Below are 20,667 nucleotides of genomic sequence, written 5' to 3'. Positions count from 1 at the left end.
ATTGTCCCACTTCTGTGTTGGTGCAAAGATAACCAGCAATGAGTAACCAGCTTTGGTATCTTTGCTGGAGAAAACTGCTGCAGATACGAACGCGTAACCTGCAATTGTGTTTGATTGGAATCTCCGAAGGTCAACCTGCAAACATTGTGGTAACAATCATCGGCTTTTCAGTCTTCCTACCTACAACCTCAGGATTACAGCGAGAACCCTCCAAACAGAAGAAAGGGAAGCGTGAAAAATGCTGCAGAGGTTGAGCAGAAGGTTGTGGTACTATCGCAGCGTCGCCGTGATTGTTCTGACGCCGCTGCTGCTGCTTCCTCTTCTTCTTGTCATCGGTACAAAGGTGAGTCTCCTTTAAATAAAAGACCAGTGCTATGAGGGCAATAATGATTATAATAGAAAATAAAACATTCATTAGAGTTCATGAGCCGATTTAAACAGCTGAAAGAACTTCTGTAACAGATTTGAATCCCTATATTTAGGGTTTACAGTTACTTTTCTGTGTTTTTCCAGTATTGTTTAGCAGATTTTCAGGAAACAAACATATACATTGTACCTGAGCTCAAGCAGCGTCAGCACACAGAGGCCAGATTTCCCTTGAATTGTGGTGCAAATTTGAACCAAACTTACAGAAAACCTGCGTAAGAAAATACAAGAATCAATTCTTACTGTGTTAAAAGGGTGAAGATTTTGGGATGACAGGTGGCTCTAATCATTGCAGAGGAGGTTATAAATGCATGTTTAGTCTCAGTTTGTCTTTATTTGTTTAATATTTTAGGTTATTCATTTGTATGTTGAGAGCAAAGTTAATCAAAGTCAAATTCTTTGTATATGTGAGCTAACAGGCCAATAAAAATGATTCAGATTCTTAAAGGTCACATATTGTGCTAAATGCCCTTTACAGTACCATGGTTTCATTTCAGTAATATGTGTCTCTAGTCTGTCTACAAACCCCCCAATGATGAGAAAAGTCAATCCTCTCCATCTTTTGGAGATTTTCCATTCATGACATCACAAAGGGCAGTAACCCCTCCCCCAGGTGGGTGACACTCCCACAGCTAAGTGTTTGTTCTGCCCTCTGAGTCTGCCTTCTCACCGTAAACAATAGGACATGCCCGAGCCGACCGAAGCCTTTCCAGAGAGGGGGCGTGGTCAGACACAGCTCATTTACATTTAAAGGTACAGACACAGAAACAGCCTGTTCTGAGCAGGGCTGAAATAGAGGGGTTTATAGGCATGATCAAATACAGGATCAGAGTGAGAGATATCAAAACTGCTGGGATTGTCTTCGGGAAAGTAGAGTATAATATTTCTATATGGAGGTTAGTCAGTCGAAGCTGATACACCAGTGTGTGTGTGTGTGTGTGTGTGTGTGTGTGTGTGTGTGTGTATGTGTGTGTGTTGTGCACTGTAGGAGGCAGAATGTGCCTTTGTGTTGCTGCTGTTGGCGACGTACTGGGTGACGGAGGTGATTCCTCTGTCCATGACCGCCATGCTCCCCGCCGCCCTCTTCCCCATGTTTGGCATCATGAAGTCGTCAGATGTGAGTCCATGTATCTGTAAGCAGGCCACACTATTTGTGTTACTTTAAAAACATTTAAAAAGTTTTAGTTCTTAATATCCCTACATTACCTACAACCTGCTCACCAACATATAGCACCTGGCTGTGTGCAAATCTACGTTTCTTTTTAATGCTTTCTATCATTTACACTTTTACTCTCCTATCCCTCGCTCTCTGTTTCTCCTCCAGGTGGCAAAGGAGTACTTTAAAGACTTCCACCTCTTGCTGCTGGGCGTGACCTGCCTCGCCACGTCCATTGAGAAGTGGGGTCTCCACCGCAGAATCGCCTTGAGGCTCGTCCTCATGGTGGGAGTCAACCCTGCATGGTGAGCAACACCCTTCTCTCCTCCAAAATATTACTTTAACATCGTTTTTTTATATGTGGAAACACAATCTCATGTGGTCAAAAAATCCCACACTAGAAGAAAATCAAAATCTCTCCATTCCCTCAGCCCTCGACCCTCAGCCATTTTACATTTCTCTATATTTGCTTAATTTCGATCGGTGCACTCTATCAAGGGGTTCTCTTGAGGTTAGATAGTAACATTGACAGTATTAAGTTGCTTATTGAGGAGGCAGTATGTTACCCTCTCCAGGCTGATGTTGGGCTTCATGTCCGGCTGTGCATTCCTCTCCATGTGGGTCCAGAACACCTCAGCCGTTACCATGGTGATGCCCATCGTGGAGGCTGTTCTCCAGCAGATCCTGAAGGCCAACGAAGGAGGAGGCGCTGGTGAAGTCAACCCCAATCTGCAACTTGATGGTACCTGGATTTATTAATTGCACAAATCCTCCCGAAAAGAATGATCAAAATTAGTTGAGATTATGTCACTACCATTACTCGTAATTTTTCCACATATAACTCGGCATCCAACCTCAGTACTTTTCCTCAGTACATTTACTGAAATGTGTCCGTATTACCACATTGCGTTGAAAGCAACACTTAACACTTGAGCTTTTTGATTTTGTCACATAAAAAGTATTAGTTAGGGCTTAAATTATTGGGAAATAATTGTTTGTTTAAGCTTCACCATCGAGTAATAACCAGAGGAGTGAAATAAAAGTGATAATTGTCACCCTGGGAGCGAAACATCATAGGTGCTTGTTGAGGTAATTTTCCACCCTTTCCAGTTAATTGCCATGAAATTACTTCACAGCAGCACCTTAAGAAGAGAGAGAAGTCAACCCAGGTCTGTTTTTCTTGCAGAAACTGACTGCCATGTTGAAAAGATGGAGGACAATGTGAGGTATGAGAAGATACGCTTCCTTAATGGTCACTGTTGCTCAGTGATCACTGTTGTCTTTTTGTGATTCCTTCACTGTCCCGGGGCATTGTGGGAGATTTATTACATCTGTGTCTCTCAGTAACCAGAAGCGTCCAGATGTTCCTGAAGAAAAGTTGACTTGTTTTCAGATACAGACAGTGTCTCAGCCGGTTGCAGCTCAGGTACAGAAACACTTAAAGATTCATTCATCCCTGTAGAATCAATTATTATTCATGTTTCAAACTGCTGGTGCTGCGCCTGCTTTAACCACAAGTACATCTATAGCCCTAAAAATGACACCTAGAGAGACTGACAATACTTGTCGATAATGCTACTAAAGCCACTGCTAATGAAGCAGATTGTTGTTCTCTTACTAAGACCAACAACTTTTGTGTTTGCTTCTCCTTCCTCTCTGTTTCTCAACTATAATTTCCCCCTTGGTTTTGTCTTGCAGGTTGCCATGAGTCAGCCTGCGGCTCCCAGCAGGAGTAAACGTGACCTGATGATTTGTAAAGCCATGTGCATCAGCGTGGCCTACTCCTCCAACATCGGAGGCATCAGCACGCTGCCCGGCACCTCGCCTAACCTCATCTTCTCCGAGTACCTCAACCAGTGAGTGCTGTGTGCTCCTGACATGCTGGGTGTATGGTGTGGGTATGAAACAGAGAAAAGGAGCCGTCACATTTAAAGGAAAGGGGAAAAAGTCAAAAAGAAGGGAGAGACAAAACAGAGAATCCTGTAAAGGCTTTGAGGCGAGATGAAAAATGTATAGAAAATAACTCAATCTGTGAAAGGGTTGGCATTTGTCAAATCTAAAACTGCATGCATTCAAAGCTTTGATGTGCTTTTTAGAAAACTGAATTTAATCTTCAATCCTTGTTTTTGAATCCAGGATTTACCCAAACTGTAACTGTGTAAACTTTGGGAACTGGCTTCTGTTGTGTCTGCCCATCAGTGTGATCATGCTGCTGCTCACATGGATTTGGCTGTGCTGGCTCTTCATTGGCTCAGAGTGAGTGTCCCCCATATTTCGTTTTTTTGTACCATGCTGCAAATATGTTTATTTATGCTGTAAAAACTGCCTTTTTGTCTGTGGTGTGTATGTGACTTCCGGTGTTCCTGCAGCCAGCCTCTAATGAACACTCAACGAACTGCATGATTTTACAATTCCAGAGGTTGTCGCTTGGTTTGAATGAATATTACATATTTAAAGATATAGTCAGTAGTTTTTCCTTATAAAAATGTTCGCATACCTACAAACCCCTCTATTTCAGCCCTGCTCAGAACAGTCTGTTTCTGTGTCTGTACCTTTAAATATGTAAATGAGCTGTTTCTGACCACGCCCCCTCTCTGGAAGGGCTTGGGTGTCTCGGGCTTTCTCGCTCCAAGTCCTATTGTTTATGGTGAGAAGGCAGACTCAGAGGGCAGAACAAACACCAAGCTGTGGGAGTGTCACCCACCTGGGGGAGGGGCTACTGCCCTTTGTGATGTCATAAAGGGAAAATCTCCAAACGGCCTGTTAGAGCACACATTTTCTGAAAAGTGGAGCAGGCGAAAGACAGAGAGGATGGACTTTGTAGACAGACTAGTGACACATATTAGTGTTAGGAAACATGGTGAAGTGTCTTTTGCAGAATATGTGACCTTTCAATAAATATGACTGGTTGAAAAATAACAGAAACTTGGGTTGTGATTTTTCATGAAGGAGTTGATGGTGGTTCTTAGGTTTAACTCTGAGTCTTGAAGGAGTAAAAATGCTTTCAAACAAACTGACTTTATGAGTAACTCTTGATGGATATTACAAATGTTGGATATAATCTCAGAACTCCATTCTTTCATGCTAATACAACCTGCAAACGATGCATGGTCATCATGCTAATGTTAGCATTAGCTGTGCGATGGAAGGTCAGAAAGGTCAATTATGGGCGCTGGTGACCATCACACAGTGTGCATTTTACCCAATCACAGTCAATCAATGTAGATCAATGTGAGCATTTTTCTGTCTGCTATCAATCATATAATCAGCGTGTGTGCCCTGAACACACACACACACACACTCTCTCTCACGCACACACAAACACAGCTTCAGGTTCCTGTGGAGATGTGGAGGAAGGAAGAGCGAGGGAGACCAAGCAGCCAGGAGAGTGATAGAAGAAGAGTACAGGTCGCTGGGACCCATGAGGTGATTACTCTCTCTCTCTCTTTCTTTAGTTTAGTTTTATTCATGAATGTAAACTTTGTGTGCAGGAGTAATAAAATGTATGGATGCATGTCCTCTTAGGGCTTCCATAAACATCTGATCATTCTCTCACATTGATTCTGTGTATCCAGTATTGTTTCTTTAACTCATCCACAAAATAAATCATCCTCCCTCCCTCTGTTCAGTCCTCAGGAGATCTTCACTGGTTCAGTTTTCCTGCTGATGGTTTTGTTGTGGTTGACCAGATCTCCTGGTTTCATACCGGGCTGGGCTTCTCTCTTCCCTCAGTGAGTCACTTTACTTTTTATTTCACTGTGATTTATTTGAACACAGATCTCCACAGAGCGTGCAAAAGAGCGCAAGAGCCCGCAAGCACCGAGCACCAAAGTGGATTCATCTGCAGCTGAAAATATACAAAATGAAACTTCTGTTTGTGTAAAGATGGCTAAACATGACACAAGTAGGATAATCTCGGGGAAAATGTATCCATTTTAATAAAGAAACTATACATTTAGGCTGTTTTCGAAACCGCGAGATCCGCTGTATGCCAAAAATACCAGGATGTCATACTGATTCGGGAAAAATGTACAGTATGCATCGGACCAGTCTACCTCGCGTACTGTTTCCCCAAAATGCAAAGTGCCAGGTCAGAGATCAAAATGCCGGAGCGCAGCTGTTTGAACTCGTCAGTGGCGGTGACTGAATATCTCGCCACATCATGGGCATGAACCAATAACCAATAATAGCCTACAGTATATGTCTTACCACCTCGGCTTTTCCTGCTTTTTAGACTGTACAGTGCATGTGCCACAGCTGGAGCAGCAGCTGCAGTTCCAGGGTCCTTAGCTTGCTCTATTACTACATATTATTCACAGCTGAGTAAAAGTTAAACCTGAATGTCTGAAAAGTATACTACAACTTTAATAGCATGCCAATCATATTTCAACCCAGGGCATTGTATATAAATGACAGAATATATGAGAGATTGTAGACTTGTTTTATTTTAATTATGTTAATTACCTCCAGATGGGCTGTTGTTTATTTCCGCATTCCAGGACCGGAAACCAGTTTAACCGTGCCAAGCATACTGCAAAATAACCGACGACTGGCAGTCATACTAAATACTACTGTTGAACTCAGTATGCAGTTTATACTGATTTAGATAGTAATATGTAGTACGCAGTTTCGAAATCAGCCTTACATTAACCTTTAAGATCATTTGAATCGTCCCTCTATTTTAGTACTCAAACATTTTAGGAAACATATCACGTTATTTAATTGTCAGGAAAATAACATATTTTGTGTCATGCATGGTGTCTTAACTCGGCGAGGACGAGATATTTGATTGCAAATAGTAATTAATTATTGTAAAAAAAAAATGTTTAAAAGGAAACAATTGACAGGCTGATTGCAAACATGGAGTGTGTCTGTCAGTAGTGTGCATGTGGATGTGTGGCATAATGAAGTGTGGGATGTTGAGGAGCCAGGTTTAGATGAGAGAGAGAGACACACACTGGGCTTCGCGCCATGAGACCACCGGGCCCAGATGCTCTGAATCTGGCTAACTGATACCTCTAAGAACAAGTGAGAGAGAACATATTAGTAGAAGCCTGACGGTTAAAGGTGAGGCTCTGACCGTCACAACGGTTGTATTTGTTCAATTCAATGTAGGAAACATCCAGCTATCAAATTCCAGACTGAAAGCTTTCTTTAAATATTTTTCACTTTTCACTTGAGCTAACAGGGTAGAGAAGTCAGAACGTGTCTTAAAGGTGACATATTCTACTCCTCTTCAACCAGTTTAAATAAGTCTCAGAGCTCCTCAAAGCAATAGCTGTGTCCTGCATTTTCCTGTCTTTGCTATAATACAAAATCCTGGTTTATAACTTTTTTTGTCCTTGATTCTTGCAGTCCGTCCGGCTACATCACCGACGCCACTGTAGCTCTGCTGCTGGGTCTCCTCTTCTTCATCGTACCTGCCAGCGGACCCTCGCAGAAATATGGTAAATACACAAAACATAACAATTCAGCTGGGATCGGAAAGGGTTATTCACATGTGTTATGTAATGAAGTGCGTTCACTCAAGTTGTTTATTTTTTTCCACTTCATATTCGATCAATTCAGAGGAAAATACTCTTCGTTTTAATCCTTCTTCTTTGTGTCTGATAAATATAACCCATAATATTCTGAACATGATGAATGTTAATGAGTGTTTATTGTACTGATTTTGTACCGAGAGAGGGATTCTGTCTGTCGGCAGAGATATGAGCAGGATGTTTTTTTTTATCTCTCCATCCAGAGACCATGATTTCTTGGAAAGAGTTCCAGGTCTCCATGCCCTGGAAGGTCGCCCTGCTGGTCGGTGGAGGCTTTGCACTCGCTGAAGGCACAGAGGTGAAAACACATTCTCATCTCAGGGTTCATTGACCAGCTCTCCTGAAGCTCTCGATCATGTCAAACAGTTCTTATCTTTATGCCTCGTCACAGGGAAGACAAGGCACAACATGGAAAAGGCCCGTACAGGATCTCTCAAGTCCCCCTATATTAGAAGTAGTAAAATCTAAATTTCACATCATTACTCAAATCAATACAAGACGACCTAAATCGCTTGAGCAACTTTCACTTTCCGAAAGAATATCAACAATTAAAATGTCAAAAAAAACAAAAGTTAACTACCTATCCCCCATGGTCTCCATCACTCCCCACACCTCCGGGTTCAAATCTGTTAAAGGAGGAATGAGCAACATGTGACACATAAATAAAGCAGAAATCAAGTCTATCCTGTGTAAATGTGTCTCTGAGTCATGACTGTTGGTTGTGTTGTTGTCAGAGCTGTGTTTACATGGACGGGACGGCTGGCTCCTCCACTTGTGTATAAAAGCTGTTTTAGTCAAGGACTAGAGAAGAAGAACATACTCACTGATTATTTGGATGTTAGTAAGAGTTTTTAGATCACGCTCATTCTGTGTCAATTTACATGCAGTGTGAAGCTACAAGCTAACTAAAGAGCGCTAACATTAGCATGCTAACACAACAATGCAGAACACAGGTGATTATAGCTCGAACAAAGGACAATTATGTCCGCTTCTTCAGCTTAGTGCTCAACTATTGACATTTAAACAAGTTTGAAATCCTGCTGACTGATAATTCAGTGGTCGTAATATGTGTTTGTTTGTGTATGTGTGCGTGCAGGTATCAGGCCTCTCTCAGTGGGTTGCCAAGCTGCTGACACCTCTGGGTGACCTGCCAGTCTTGGCCACTATCACAGTCGCCTGCATCATCGTCACCACGGTGACGGAGGTGGCCAGCAATGCTGCCACCATTACCATCTTCCTCCCCATCCTCTCTCCTTTGGTGGGTTCACTGTGTTTTTTTTTATTGACCTTTACAAACGATTCCTAATGTCAGTCATTGCCTTTTTTTCCTCCATAATGTTGCTGCAAATTATAAAAAACAATGTACAGTATCTTAGCAATAAAAGCTGCAGGCATTGGTTGATACAACTAATGTGAAGTCTATTCTTAATCCGCGTTTAATCCGGAATTAAGGCTGAGTCAGCTCCTCCTCTTTGCCTCTTTGTGAGGTGTAGACTGCATTTCCAATATGGTGACTGCCATCATTGGGCTTCATAATGGCTCTTCAGAAACAAAATGGATGACTTCACTGAGACTGCGTCCATTTTTTATACAGTCTAGAGTCAAGTTGTTTTTGTTTTGAAGCACTTTGTTCATCTTATCACTGTTGTTGTTGTTAAATGATGAAGTCAAACCTGATCTTTATTTTATATACGATAGGCAGATCTCTGTGTTTGTTTTTTTTCTTTAGGCTGAGGCCATCCACGTTAACCCTCTGTACGTCCTGATCCCCACCACCCTCTGCACATCCTTCTCCTTCCTACTGCCGGTGTCCAACCCGCCCAACGCTGTCGTGTTCGCCTACGGACACATTGACATCCTGGACATGGTGAGTCCAGACGCTCAACATGATCCACGCTCACTGAAGGCAGAACTATCCAGTGTAAAATACTAACCATATCTTCGGGGTGTATTTGCTGCTGCAGGTGAAGGCGGGGCTCGGCGTCAACATGATAGGCGTCCTTGCCACGCTGTTGGCCGTCTCGACGTGGGGAGTTCCATTATTCTCTCTGGATACGTACCCTGAATGGGCGCCGGTCCTCCCGGGGTTCAACTCCACCATGCCGTGATGAATGGTGCCCAAAAACAGATCTCAGTGGGAGGCTCAGGGACCGAGCTGGAACTCTTCAGAGGCTCTCTGGGCATTCCTCATGCTGAGAGAGCGTATTTATTCTTCTTCAGGTGTTTTAAAGCTCCTCCCACTCTGAGGAACTTTTATTTTACAGCTTTTTGTCACTTGAAGCCCCAACAGTTTCTCTGTAAAAATTGTTATTGTAGTTTTCTTTTTACTAACTTTTACATGACTTGTCAGTGCTGCCCTGCTCAAGGGCACCTCGGCAGTGCTCAGGAAGTGAACTGGCTCCTTTCCAGCTACCAGACCAACTTCCAGACTTGGTCCGCACAGAGACTTGAGCCGGCAACCCTCCGGTTCCCAACCCAAGTCCCTACAGACTGAGCTACTGCCGCACCAAATAAAGTATTAATCTGACATAAAGATAACTCTTACATCATGTTGGGTTTAAGATTCATGTGCAAATTTTATGTATATTTTTATACATTTTGTTCTATGTTGTGTTAGTTTTTAATAAAACATTACCTATTGAGAATGTGACGATGATTAGCTCCAATGTGGTTATCTTTTGAAACACATGCACGCACGCACGCACGCACGCACGCACGCACGCACGCACGCACGCACACACACACACACACACACACACACACACACACACACACACACACACACACACACACACACACACACACACACACACACGAAGGCTTTTGAAGTCAGTGAAAGAAACAGCACAGAAACACTGACCTCTGGTGGACACAGAGTCTCTGAATCACAGCCTGTAAACACAGACCATGAACAAATTCTGCATAAACATAAAATATGAACTAGAGCAACACACTGAAACATTTCATTTGTTTTTTGTTTTTTTACTTCTTTCTCATTAAAAGTTTGGATGTTACTTGTGCTTCTAATATCGTCTGCACAATCATTAATCCTTCCATCCATTACCTTTACCATTTTTCCGGTTCGGGGTCGTGGGGGGGCTGGAGCCGATCCCAGCTCTCATAGGATGAGAGGCGGGGTTACACCCTGGACTGTTCACCAATCAATCTCAGAGCTGACATTTAGAGACAGACAACCAGCCACACTCACATTCACACCTACGGACAATTTAGAGTCAGCAGTTAACCTAACGAGCATGTCTTTGGACTGTGGGAGGAAGCTGGAGTACCCGGAGAGAACCCACACATGCACAGGGAGAACATGCAGACTCCACACAGAGAGGCTCCTGTCAGACTGGGTTTCAAACCAGGAACCTCCTCGCTGTGTGGGAACAGCGCTAATCACAGTGCAGACCCCTCATTAAAACGGAGATGGAATCCTAGACTGTAAATAATACCTTTTACAATCAAAGATAGTTTTTTCAAGAAGAGGTTTCACACAGCAAAGCAAAATTTTACCCTTATAGACCTGCTAAATTCAGAATCTATCTAAACCGCGAGACAAAGAATAAAAGTACAAGAATAGTAGCGAGGTACAGTCAATTCCATACACGGTATTTCCAGAGATAATCAGATATATTATCATATTTATGTGCAATAATAAACATATACAAAAGGTGTAGCTTAAAGTCTAAACCATACAGTAACAGTTTGAGTACTACATTATCTAACACTGTTATAACTCTAGTTTTGGTTAATAAAGTAATGGTGTAGGAAATAAATATTAATATAAGTACCTGGATTTGGTAGCTTTTAAAATAACACTTGCGGACTCATTGTAATGGAGCCAAAAAGGGACATTTTGTTATATTTTGTGCATACGCGAGACAATTAGGCAATTATGTTTATTAAATTGTTATCATCTAACTTGTGCAGAAGATAATTATGTTGTACACACAAGATATTAACTTACAGAAGACAATTTTATTGTGCATACGAAAATAACTTGCCCCCAAGATAGGCTATATTTACTTTTTGGGACTTCAAGGGGGGCTAAAACAGGTAAATAAATAATAGGGCTTATCTTTTCACCCTATTTCAGGTCATTGTGCAGTGCAAAGCTATATCTGTTGGAGCTGGAGCTTAAGTAGCCTATCAGCAGAAAGGAAATAATTGTTTTTTTAATCAAAATTTGACACATACTTCAAGACAGTCTGATAGTCTGTAGAAACACATTGTTTTTCATTGTATTTGTTTTCCCTAAGTAGACTAAATGTCGTGGTTCGTGAAAAACAAACAGAGTGAGACCTCTTCGCTTTGTTCTCCCCTCTCTGGATTCAGCTACAGGTTGCTCACCTGTATGCTGTAGTCGCGCTCAGTCGCAGAGGGCGCGAGCTCCGTGCAGCGTGCAGCAGGCAGCAGCGGCAGCAAGTGGCGGCGGGCGCGCGCTGCCATTCCAGCACTCATTCCCACGGTGCAACGGAACGGAGCGCACTCAGCGACCACCTTTTCAAACTCCGCCCACCCCTCAACCAAAAACTAACATCCCTCACTCAAACACAGCTCAACGACGGCAGCGGCAGGGAAACACTGTGACGTTTGTGAAGTGCAGCTGTTGACGCCACGTCGACTTAAATAAACAGAAAACACTGTAACAGGTGTTTCGTTCTTTCTTTCTTTCTTTTTTGTTTCCGCCGTGCACCATGCTGGATCCTTCCTCCAGCGAAGACACCGGCGGGGAGTCGGACCCAGAAGTTGTGCAGGAGCCTCCGAGGAAAGCGGCTGGCTCCTCGGCGGGGAAACGGGGCAACAACAACAACAGCAGCAGCGGCGGCGGCAGCGGCAACCGGGCGGGGGGCCAGAAGCGACAGCCGGCCGCACCTGGAGCTACCCCCGGCAAAGGTGCCAAAGACAACAACGCTACTACAGGTGAAGAGGAGGAGAGGAAAGAGCGCGAGCGGATCCAAAAGGAGGAAGAAGAGAGGAAAATTAAACTGCAGATCTATGTGTTCGTCCTGCGGTGTATAGCCTACCCCTTCAACGCCAAGCAGCCCACAGACATGGCCCGACGGCAGCAGAAGGTGAGTCCGTGCCGCACACTAACCTCACACAGCATGCACCTGTTGTCTGGTATGGAAGAACCGCTTCGGCTTACTTCCATTGAGAATATTCCAATTTAAGGCAAGCTGTCATGTGTTGGAAAAATGTCCAAATAATCAACACAACTTATACAGTTTTTAGACAAATAAGGAGGTATTGATTAGTTCGGCGTACATTTGAAAATGTACTCACCGCTTTAATTTGATGATATAGTTGATTTAATCTTCCATTCTCCTGTTGCTTCAACGTTGTAGTCGTACCTAAACACCCGCTGGCAGACAGCGGCCACCATTGTAGCAAGACTGTAAATGTGAAATATATCTTATCCAAGCTTGAATGGATTTGAAGTGTCTAAAAATGTAAATTCTGGTTGGCGTTTTTTGTTTTGGATTTTTAAAATTTCCAAAAAATCAGAGAATCGAAAAAGACCAAGTACTTTGAGTTTTCTGTTGTATCTTTCATCACTACACTGATTTACACAAGTCTTAAATCACTGTTCTGGCCACAGTGATCAAGATGACAGCCGAACTCAACAAACACTTCACTTCTATGATGCAGGGTTGTTTTGTTGCATCTTCTGTTGCATGCAATCTGAAGGGAATCCGCTGCAGTTGCAAGACCACGGAAAGATTTTTTTTTTTTGTTGCCATTTTCTTTGCACTTTTGAAACTGCCTTTAAACAAACCACCCTCTAACACTAAACAATGCAAACATAAGCTCAGGTAAAATGCAGCTATCTTCCCATTTAGAGAAAGTTGCTTCACTGAGGTTGACATAACTGTTGACAGAGATTCAGCTTTCATGTGGTGCTGAAAAAGAGGCTTGCATTTCTGTGCACTCAGTTCGAAGCTGTTCATTCCTCTTTCTTTTTTTTCCAAATATTTATTTTAGTCTTTGTTTTGGGCTGTGTTGGATTACAAGGGTGTTGTTAAAGCTTCATCCTTGGCTGTGCAACATTCAAGGGCCATTCAGCTGATTTGGTGAATAGTTCTGCCCGAGTTTGTTAGATACAGATGAATGCATGTCTGCTAGCTCCTTGTAATAAAAAGAGCAGGGAAGCCAGCTCTGACTGAAGAACCCCCTGTGTTCTCTGTGCCGCTGGGAGGCTTGTTAGTAAGCGTCTCATGGTGCTTGATTTCACTGAGCAGACGAGGCACTTCCATTCAGCTCACATGTGTGTATTAGTTTGTTTGTGCACAAGTATAAGTTCAGAATTAATGTCGCTTTCATGAGACAGAAATTTGAGATCCATCAGGATACATCAGCCCCCTCCCTGAATTTAGATTTTCTCTCCATCTGATGCTAGTAGTCCCGCTTCGTCTCCCTGCGCTGATTCATAAATAAGCCTGCCTGTGCATGCATTGAAACCACGGAGGAGAATGTGGCATTGATTTTTGTGTCACTAGTGTGTCACTAGGGAAGTGGAGTTCCCTGGCGGGCGTTGGCAGCAGGCTGCGCGTCTACGTGTGGTGGGTTGCCAGTTTGAATCCACTGACTCTCTCCCCGCAGACTGCTCCGACTCACTGCAGGGTGGAGAAATCAATAATTCAGAATAACGCTTCATTGGCAAGGAGTGGATGTGTCTGCAGAGATATAGGTCATCAAACTGATGACAAGGAGCAGACATGAGAACAGCCAGTACTTTTATGAAATGTCCTCACAGACTTCATTGAAGCTCGTTGGATGAAGGTGTTCATATTAACCTTGTTAAGTGACTCACATTAGCTACGATAGAAACCACACCATAGCCTTCTGCACATGCTCTAAAAAGTTACGTGGAAATAACAAACTTGTAAAGGGCAGCACGCTGGAAAAAGTCGATAATATCGGCCGATATTAGCGCATCAAGCGACTATCTGTACCAGCTAATTTTATCACAGATATGCTCCGATTTTATGAGATTTATTCACCAGTTAAATAGCATTTCTTGGAAGTTTCACTGGAGTACACCAGCAGTTATCTGTCACCAGCAGAGGGCGCTATATGGATCGCAACAAGCATTACCATCATCCAGAGTGACAAGTGTTTCCGCACATAAATGCTTACTTTTCAGTCGAGTGGCCATCTTGTCGTCCTGTCTATCTCTAAAGATCGAACATGGATCTTAGAAAGATATCGGCCTACATCAGATTTTTTTTTTTCTCCCCAATATCGTTACAGATATCGGCCCCAAAAATCACATATCGGTCGGGCTGTAGAAAAAAATAGAAACATGTAAACGATGGATAAGAATGGAAGAGCCGTTCAGCCGGTCGTGCAGGGATGTGCAAACCTAGCTTAGCTTCTGGTCGCTCCAGTTTTAGAAGAAGGTCCATTATGTCGTGCCACAATACAGTGTCAGTGGTGATTCTAGAGTCGGTTGGGGCCCTATAGGCAAGAATCAATCGGGGGGGTGGGGGGGGGGGGGGCTCTCCAACCATCAGGTCTGCCAGAGTCCCAAAACTTACTCTTCTTCCTCCTTTTTCCTGTTTCTGTTTTCTCTCCTATAGAAGGATATTTCCTCTTCAATTTTCTTTGTTGACTTTTATTCACGAACTTTGGTTTTCACTGCAGTAGTGCATGCAACTCCTAGCAGAGTGAGTGCTGTCAGATGGGGCCCCCTGAGGGAGGTTTCCTGCTGCCCTTTGCAGTTTCCTGCCCCTGCTATTGACAAGCAGCGCCTCTAAATAGTGGTGCCAACTTCTATGTATTTCACCGACTTCTACTGGGTCACAACAAACTAACATCTAGCTTGATTTGTGTTGCAGTTGTGGATAAGCATCTCTCCAATAAAAACCAGTAGTTGCTCTGATGCCAAACTTTTTTACGAGGATAAAAATTGAGAATTTAAGCGAGAATTTAATGTTCTTTCTTCACAATCCATCTACAAATTAGGTAATCGTTTGTTAGCCAGAAATCAAATTTATGAACCTGAAACACACAACACGAGGACTTCAGTTTCAAGGGGTGCTAGAAATGATTACCCTCGTCTGTCAAACCCACACTCTCACTAAATTTAATATACCGGAGGGGGGGAAGTGATAATTATAATACTGCACTGAAACTTTGCCTTTTTGTTGGTTTCCTGCCGGTTGCCATAGCTCTGGAGGCGGAGTTAATGATGCAAGCAGGTGCTTAGCGTTAGCCCACGCTCACACTCAGCCGTCAGCGGGCTCGCTGTGGTCCTCCATGATGCTCGCACACCTCAGGGCTTCACCTCCCAGAAAACACAAAGAGTCATTTTCTGTTTTTCCTTTACATGTACATGAGAAAAACAAAAACATATCTGCTCTCACACAAGTCACATAAACGGGGGGGGGGGGGGTGACCAAGAACATCTTGTGAAACAATACGTGTCTGTTATGTAAGTGTTCAATGATTGAAGGTAGTATATAAGAACTCGTCTAACAGAAAAAAAACAAATCCTCGATTCAAAAGCCATGCGTCTCTTCTTGATTGTTTAGGAGTTTTTGCTCTACAACACGTGTAGTCCAAAGGAATCACAATCTCAAATAGATAGCGGAGAAGAACCTGAGTGTCTACCGACCCACTAAATGTGAAATAAACCTATCCAGTGCTTTGCTTCCCCTGGTATCTCCACCCATGGACTCCACCCCTAGCCTAGAACAAAACTTTTGCGCAGGTCCGCCATTTTTATTCTCGCTAGCGAAGGAGTGATGTCTACTGGGAAATCTCAGGGGGGGCTCATTGCATTTAAAGAGACACACACACCAAAACGGAGCGTTCTGAGAGAGCTGGTTTATACAGGGTCACAAATCTCCTCTAGTGCTTGATTCATGTTATATTTTGACCAAAGCACAGCTCAGATGTTTCATGTAGACCACAGGGGACTGTTTGAAAAGGTGGAGAAGGGGGAGAATATGTCCTCTTTAAGACAAGACCGAATTTTGCCGACACTCTGCGTTGATGTGTTATTTTACCCTTCAGCTGGACCTTCATGTTATATTGTGTTTGCTGTTAAAATATTTAGCATGTTTATTTTTAGGTTTGACATCAGCCGTCTCAGGTGTGTTGGTTTAGACTGACCGTACACCTGAAGGCTGAGGAGGAAGTTTAGTTGAGTAACTGAAGCAGAGAAACCAGCCGTGCAACATTCACTCTTTTCCTTGTTTACATAGTTTGAATGTTGGACCGAGCGAGCTCTGCAGTTTCCTGTTAGCTTGTTTGTCTGAAGACTCTCGTTCAGGACTGCAGTAATCAACTATTTTAGTAGATATCCTACACCTGCTCCTCCTACTCACTGCCATTAAATTAAAACAGCACCTCAGGGAACACATTACACTTAACTCCCATCCACTCTCATCAACCAACGATACAGTTGAAACAGTTGACAGCTTCAAATACTTCGGACTCACACTAGACAATAAACTCACTTTCAACCAGCACACAACGGACATTCATAAAAGGAGCCATCAACTGGTCTCCCCACACCCACACTGTCAGAGCTCAATCTCAAGACCATCTCACGCATCGCACTTACAATAGCACTGGACAACACACACGCCCACTCAACTGCCACTTCATCATTATGCCCTCGGGACGCAGGTACAGGTCCCTGATGTGCAGGAGGGCTCGATATGGCAAAAGCCTGCAGCCATAGCAGCCCTCAACAAAAGGCCAAAATAAAAACACCCCAGTCCCACTCTGTCTATATATTTGTCTGCATGTTATCTTGTTGTATCTGTCCATCTGTCATTACCTGTCGGCGTGCTGTCCATAACTGTACTGTGAAGTGGAAAAGAATTTCCCCTTGGGGACAATAAAGTAAAGTCTAAAGTCTAAAAGTCTAACTTTAACAAAACAAAAACACTTTTTAACGGCTTTGTTTTAAACTGTTTGTTTACTTTATAAAGTTAAACTCTATACCAGAACATATTTTAGATATTTGGGAAAGTAAATAAATGCTGATCCTTTTTTTAAATGCTGAACCCCCCGCATTACTCAGGGGCCCCAGTTGGGCGTCCCCTGACTCAAAAGTCTGGATTTGCCCCTCCTTGCTCCAGTAAATGGTGTTATAAAATATGACTCTTTTATTTGATGAATATTTAATCAAACAAGCGTTGGCTTTTGATGAAATCTTTCAGGATCAGATTGAACATGTTGTGAACGAGACGAGAGGAAGGAAGCAGCTCAGGATTCACCCGGGGCGGTCGAGATAAAATAAAAGATGTTTATCTCCCAAAGAGCAGAAAAAACAAACTCAGGTTCTCTCTCAATACTGATCAATTATTTACATTTGATATGGAAGAAGCGGTTTCTCAGGCTCAGCCTCCGGAGTAACATATCCGACCCGGTCTGTGCAGGACTCAGACTAAGCCATGATTTGAACACAGAAGTCGATAGTAATCTTGTATTTTTTTAAAGATTTATTTTCCTTTAAAGTGAGTAAATCTGAACGAAGATCAAAGTTTTGTATCGATTCACAAAAGACTGAGGTGTTTCAAAGGAGCGATCAGTAAGATATGTACTGAATGAAATCATAAAATGACCTCCCTATATGTCACCAGACATTAAAGAAACATGCTGTCTTATTGTCTTTCTGTGATTTACAGTGGCAAACTTGGTTTTCACAGCAATAATGCATGCAAAGCTTCGCAGCACTAGAGTGAGTGTTGTCAGATGGGACCCCTTAGGGAGGTTTCTTGTCGTTGCAAACTACTGGCCTGGGGCACCAAGCGGTTTCCGGCCTTGCCTGTTGACCTGCAGCGTCTCTCTGTATCACGCTGGCTTCTGTTGGTCTATTGTTAAAGGGGTCATATTATGCTTTTTCTGGGTTTATATGCTCTTTAGTGTGTTTTCCAAGTGTCCTTTGCATGTTTAGGCACATCTATGTGCAAAAATTCAAAGTCCGCGGAAACGCGGCTTCTCCTACCTCCTCCTGTTAGCTGTAGCATTAGCTGCATGTAACACTCGATTCTAGCCCCCCTTGAAAAAAAATGTGCCAGTGTGACGTCTTGTCAGTGTGACATCACTGATTTAAGTCCATTGGCTCGTTGTGGCAAGCCCTGCAGCTCATGTTGCACGCCCGTTAACTTCTGTAGCACGCCCACGATATGCTGTAGCCTGCAGTAGCACAGTAGTGCTAAGGTGCTAATGTTTTTGCTACCCTTGGACGGAGCTAAAGTGGCTGCATTCCCAATATGGTAAAAGGGGCGGGACATTTCCGAGAACCGTGCTGAGCGACTGACCAATTACGGCAGAGCCGACAGGCTGACCAATCAGATCAGACTTGGCACACGTGGGGACTCTGAACGTGGGCACTTCAGAGCCTTAGAGAGAGAGTCAGAAGCGAAGTCAGAAAACAGACACTTTTTTCAAACTTTAGCTATTGTGAACATACTTTAGTAGGTACATAGATTAAATATATGAACCCCAAAAAGGGCATAATGTGGGCTCTTTAAATGTTTAACTCGGTACATAAGAGCAAAGTTAACCAGAGTAAACTATTCTTTTCACAACGACGAAGCAGCGGGAGCAACTTGGGGTTAAGTGTCTTGCCCAAGGACACATCATACATGTTACTGCAGGAGCTGGGGCTCAAACCCTCGACCTTCCAGTTGAGAGACGACCGACTCCACCAACTGAGGCACAGCTTCTGTCTTCAGATTCAGATTCAGATTCTTTGTTGTCCCACAAGGGGAAATTTGCGTTGCAACACAAGCCGTTTCTTATGGAGTTAGATCAGTCTCAATATTCACAAATGCACACAGAAGGATTCACAAATGTATTTCATTCTATATAAATGTAAAACAAATCCACAAATACAAAAATAAGATTCACAGATGTATTTCTGATTCACACACACATATTTATAGTTTTGTATATATGTAATAGAAATCCACAAATATATAAACTGTTCAGTCTGCATTTACAAACTGTTTGTCATTTGTGAACCTCACTGCATTTGTGTGTGGGATTTTTGAGACTCCTCTGCCGTGGTTAGATTAAAAAATGCAGAAAGAGAGACCTGCCCAGAAAAGTCTGAAGTCAACTAAGCAGACTACTTTATTTTCTGATGCTTCTTACGGACTTTATTATTGCGTGTGCGTGTGCGTGTGCGCGTGCGCGTGCGCGTGTGTGTGTGTCGGGGCGAAACTCTGCCGTGCACGACACAGAGAGCAGAGGAGAATTGTAAACGTGCGACCATGTAGAGACAGAAGTGACATGCCGTCGTGTAAATAAGATAAATAACATAAGGCTATTGAGTTTGTTTAATAAAAGGACGAGGTTTAGACCTGTTATATAGGAAAGGTATCCTTATGACTTCTGTTTTGATCTGGCGCTATATAGAAAATAAAATGAACTTAACCATCAAAGGGGGCGGGGGTGCCGTTGGGGGGGCGGGCCGCCCCCCTAATATAATGGTAGGGGAAACACTGGTCTCTGTGATTGTCGTGCTATTCTCTGCTGCAGCCTCAGGTGCTCAGAGGTCAAAAGGCGGTGATAGAAGAAGTGTGTCCATATGTATTCATTTCTGTGTGTGTATAGATTAAATCATATTTGAGATCTCTTACACAAGCCGCTAAGGAAACTCCCACTTGTTGTATTCCTGTGTCTCAAACACTGGAAGCCTCCTGTCTGCCCACAGGGTGTTTCTGTTTTTGTCTTGTTTCCAAGAGCGTCTGACAAACCGAGCAGGGAAACCATAACTGCAGAAACCCCTCATGATGGAGACCCACGCATCATCCTTTGCTGCACACGTCTAATCCCCTGGCAGCTGTTTATTACACCAACACGATAAACAGCGTCTCCTCCTGCTCTGCCTCTATAAGAAGAAGTCGCTCCACTGATGTGGGGGCTTGTTTTTTTATCTTTTTTTTTTGTGTGTGTGATGGGCACAATTCCACATATTTGCTGGAGGCAACTTCCGCCCTCCTTTGTCATCTCTCCATCCCCCTCTGTCAGAATCCTTGAGACGGAGCTCCTCTCAGTTATGTAACCTCTCCTCCTCCTCCTCCTCATCTTCCTCTCAGAAAAGTGCTGGGCTGTCTCAGCAGGGAGCCCCCGCGAAGAGCATCAGACAGCGAGTCAGCCTGGCCTCAGGGCCAGAGACGGCCCTCAGTCAGCTCCGAGTCTCTGCAGTCAGCAGTGGATTACAGAACAGTGATTTCAACCCTCTGTCTGGTTGTAGCTTTTACCCAAGTAGTGATGCTACAGGGATATGTGGAAAGCATGCAACAAGTTTGCTGGAGGTTTCATCACGCAGGAGCAAAGATAAACACAAGTTGTTTTCACACATGCACTCCTGACAATTTCTAGAAAATGTCAAGACATCTCGCCCTCTGACTTTTTTCAGACTTCCCCTTTCACCCATGCCACTCACAGCGGGAAGTTATTTCCTGTCAGACTGTAGTGGTGGTCCTTAGGATGCAGGTTAAGACTCAAAAGGTGCAGCAGAGTCTACAACATATCGGAGATGTCAGGTGAAGCAACAGAGTCTGATGCTAT

General features: G+C 43.3%; 2 protein-coding genes across 9 annotated transcripts in view; both read left to right on the top strand.

Annotated features, from left to right (window-relative positions):
- The first annotated feature begins 58 nt into the window (after positions 1-58).
- Positions 59-9,772, top strand: slc13a1 (solute carrier family 13 member 1). Of its 3 annotated transcripts, none has more exons than XM_020634931.3 (15): positions 59-343; positions 1,415-1,543; positions 1,751-1,887; positions 2,158-2,324; positions 2,769-2,808; positions 2,927-3,008; positions 3,281-3,438; positions 3,782-3,838; positions 4,910-5,008; positions 5,212-5,313; positions 6,938-7,029; positions 7,326-7,420; positions 8,219-8,380; positions 8,852-8,989; positions 9,087-9,772. In XM_020634931.3, exons 1-15 carry the CDS (start codon positions 239-241, stop codon positions 9,228-9,230), a joined length of 1,707 nt encoding a protein of 568 aa, XP_020490587.1. In that variant the 5' UTR covers positions 59-238; the 3' UTR covers positions 9,231-9,772. The 3 variants fall into 3 exon arrangements, with proteins under 3 accessions (XP_020490587.1, XP_020490586.1, XP_020490588.1); XM_020634930.3 differs by having other exon boundaries at positions 3,719-3,838; XM_020634932.2 differs by lacking the exon at positions 59-343 and having other exon boundaries at positions 1,429-1,559; positions 3,719-3,838.
- Positions 9,773-11,514: 1,742 nt separating this feature from the next.
- Positions 11,515-20,667, top strand: part of cadps2 (Ca++-dependent secretion activator 2) — a 289,863-nt gene continuing 280,710 nt past the window's right edge. For 3 of the 6 annotated variants that reach the window (XM_065956848.1, XM_065956847.1, XM_065956846.1), the window contains exon 1: positions 11,517-12,200. In XM_065956848.1, the coding sequence (XP_065812920.1) occupies positions 11,823-12,200 (378 nt within the window). In that variant the 5' untranslated portion in view covers positions 11,517-11,822. Of the gene's footprint in view, positions 12,201-20,667 lie in introns of all 6 variants that reach the window. The other 3 variants (XM_065956849.1, XM_065956844.1, XM_065956845.1) reach the window with 2 other exon arrangements.

This window comes from Labrus bergylta, chromosome 7 (assembly GCF_963930695.1).
Source record: "Labrus bergylta chromosome 7, fLabBer1.1, whole genome shotgun sequence".
Taxonomy (NCBI): Eukaryota; Metazoa; Chordata; class Actinopteri; order Labriformes; family Labridae; genus Labrus; species Labrus bergylta.
Note: the sequence above shows the minus strand (reverse complement) of the source record. Positions and strands in the feature narration are given on the sequence as shown.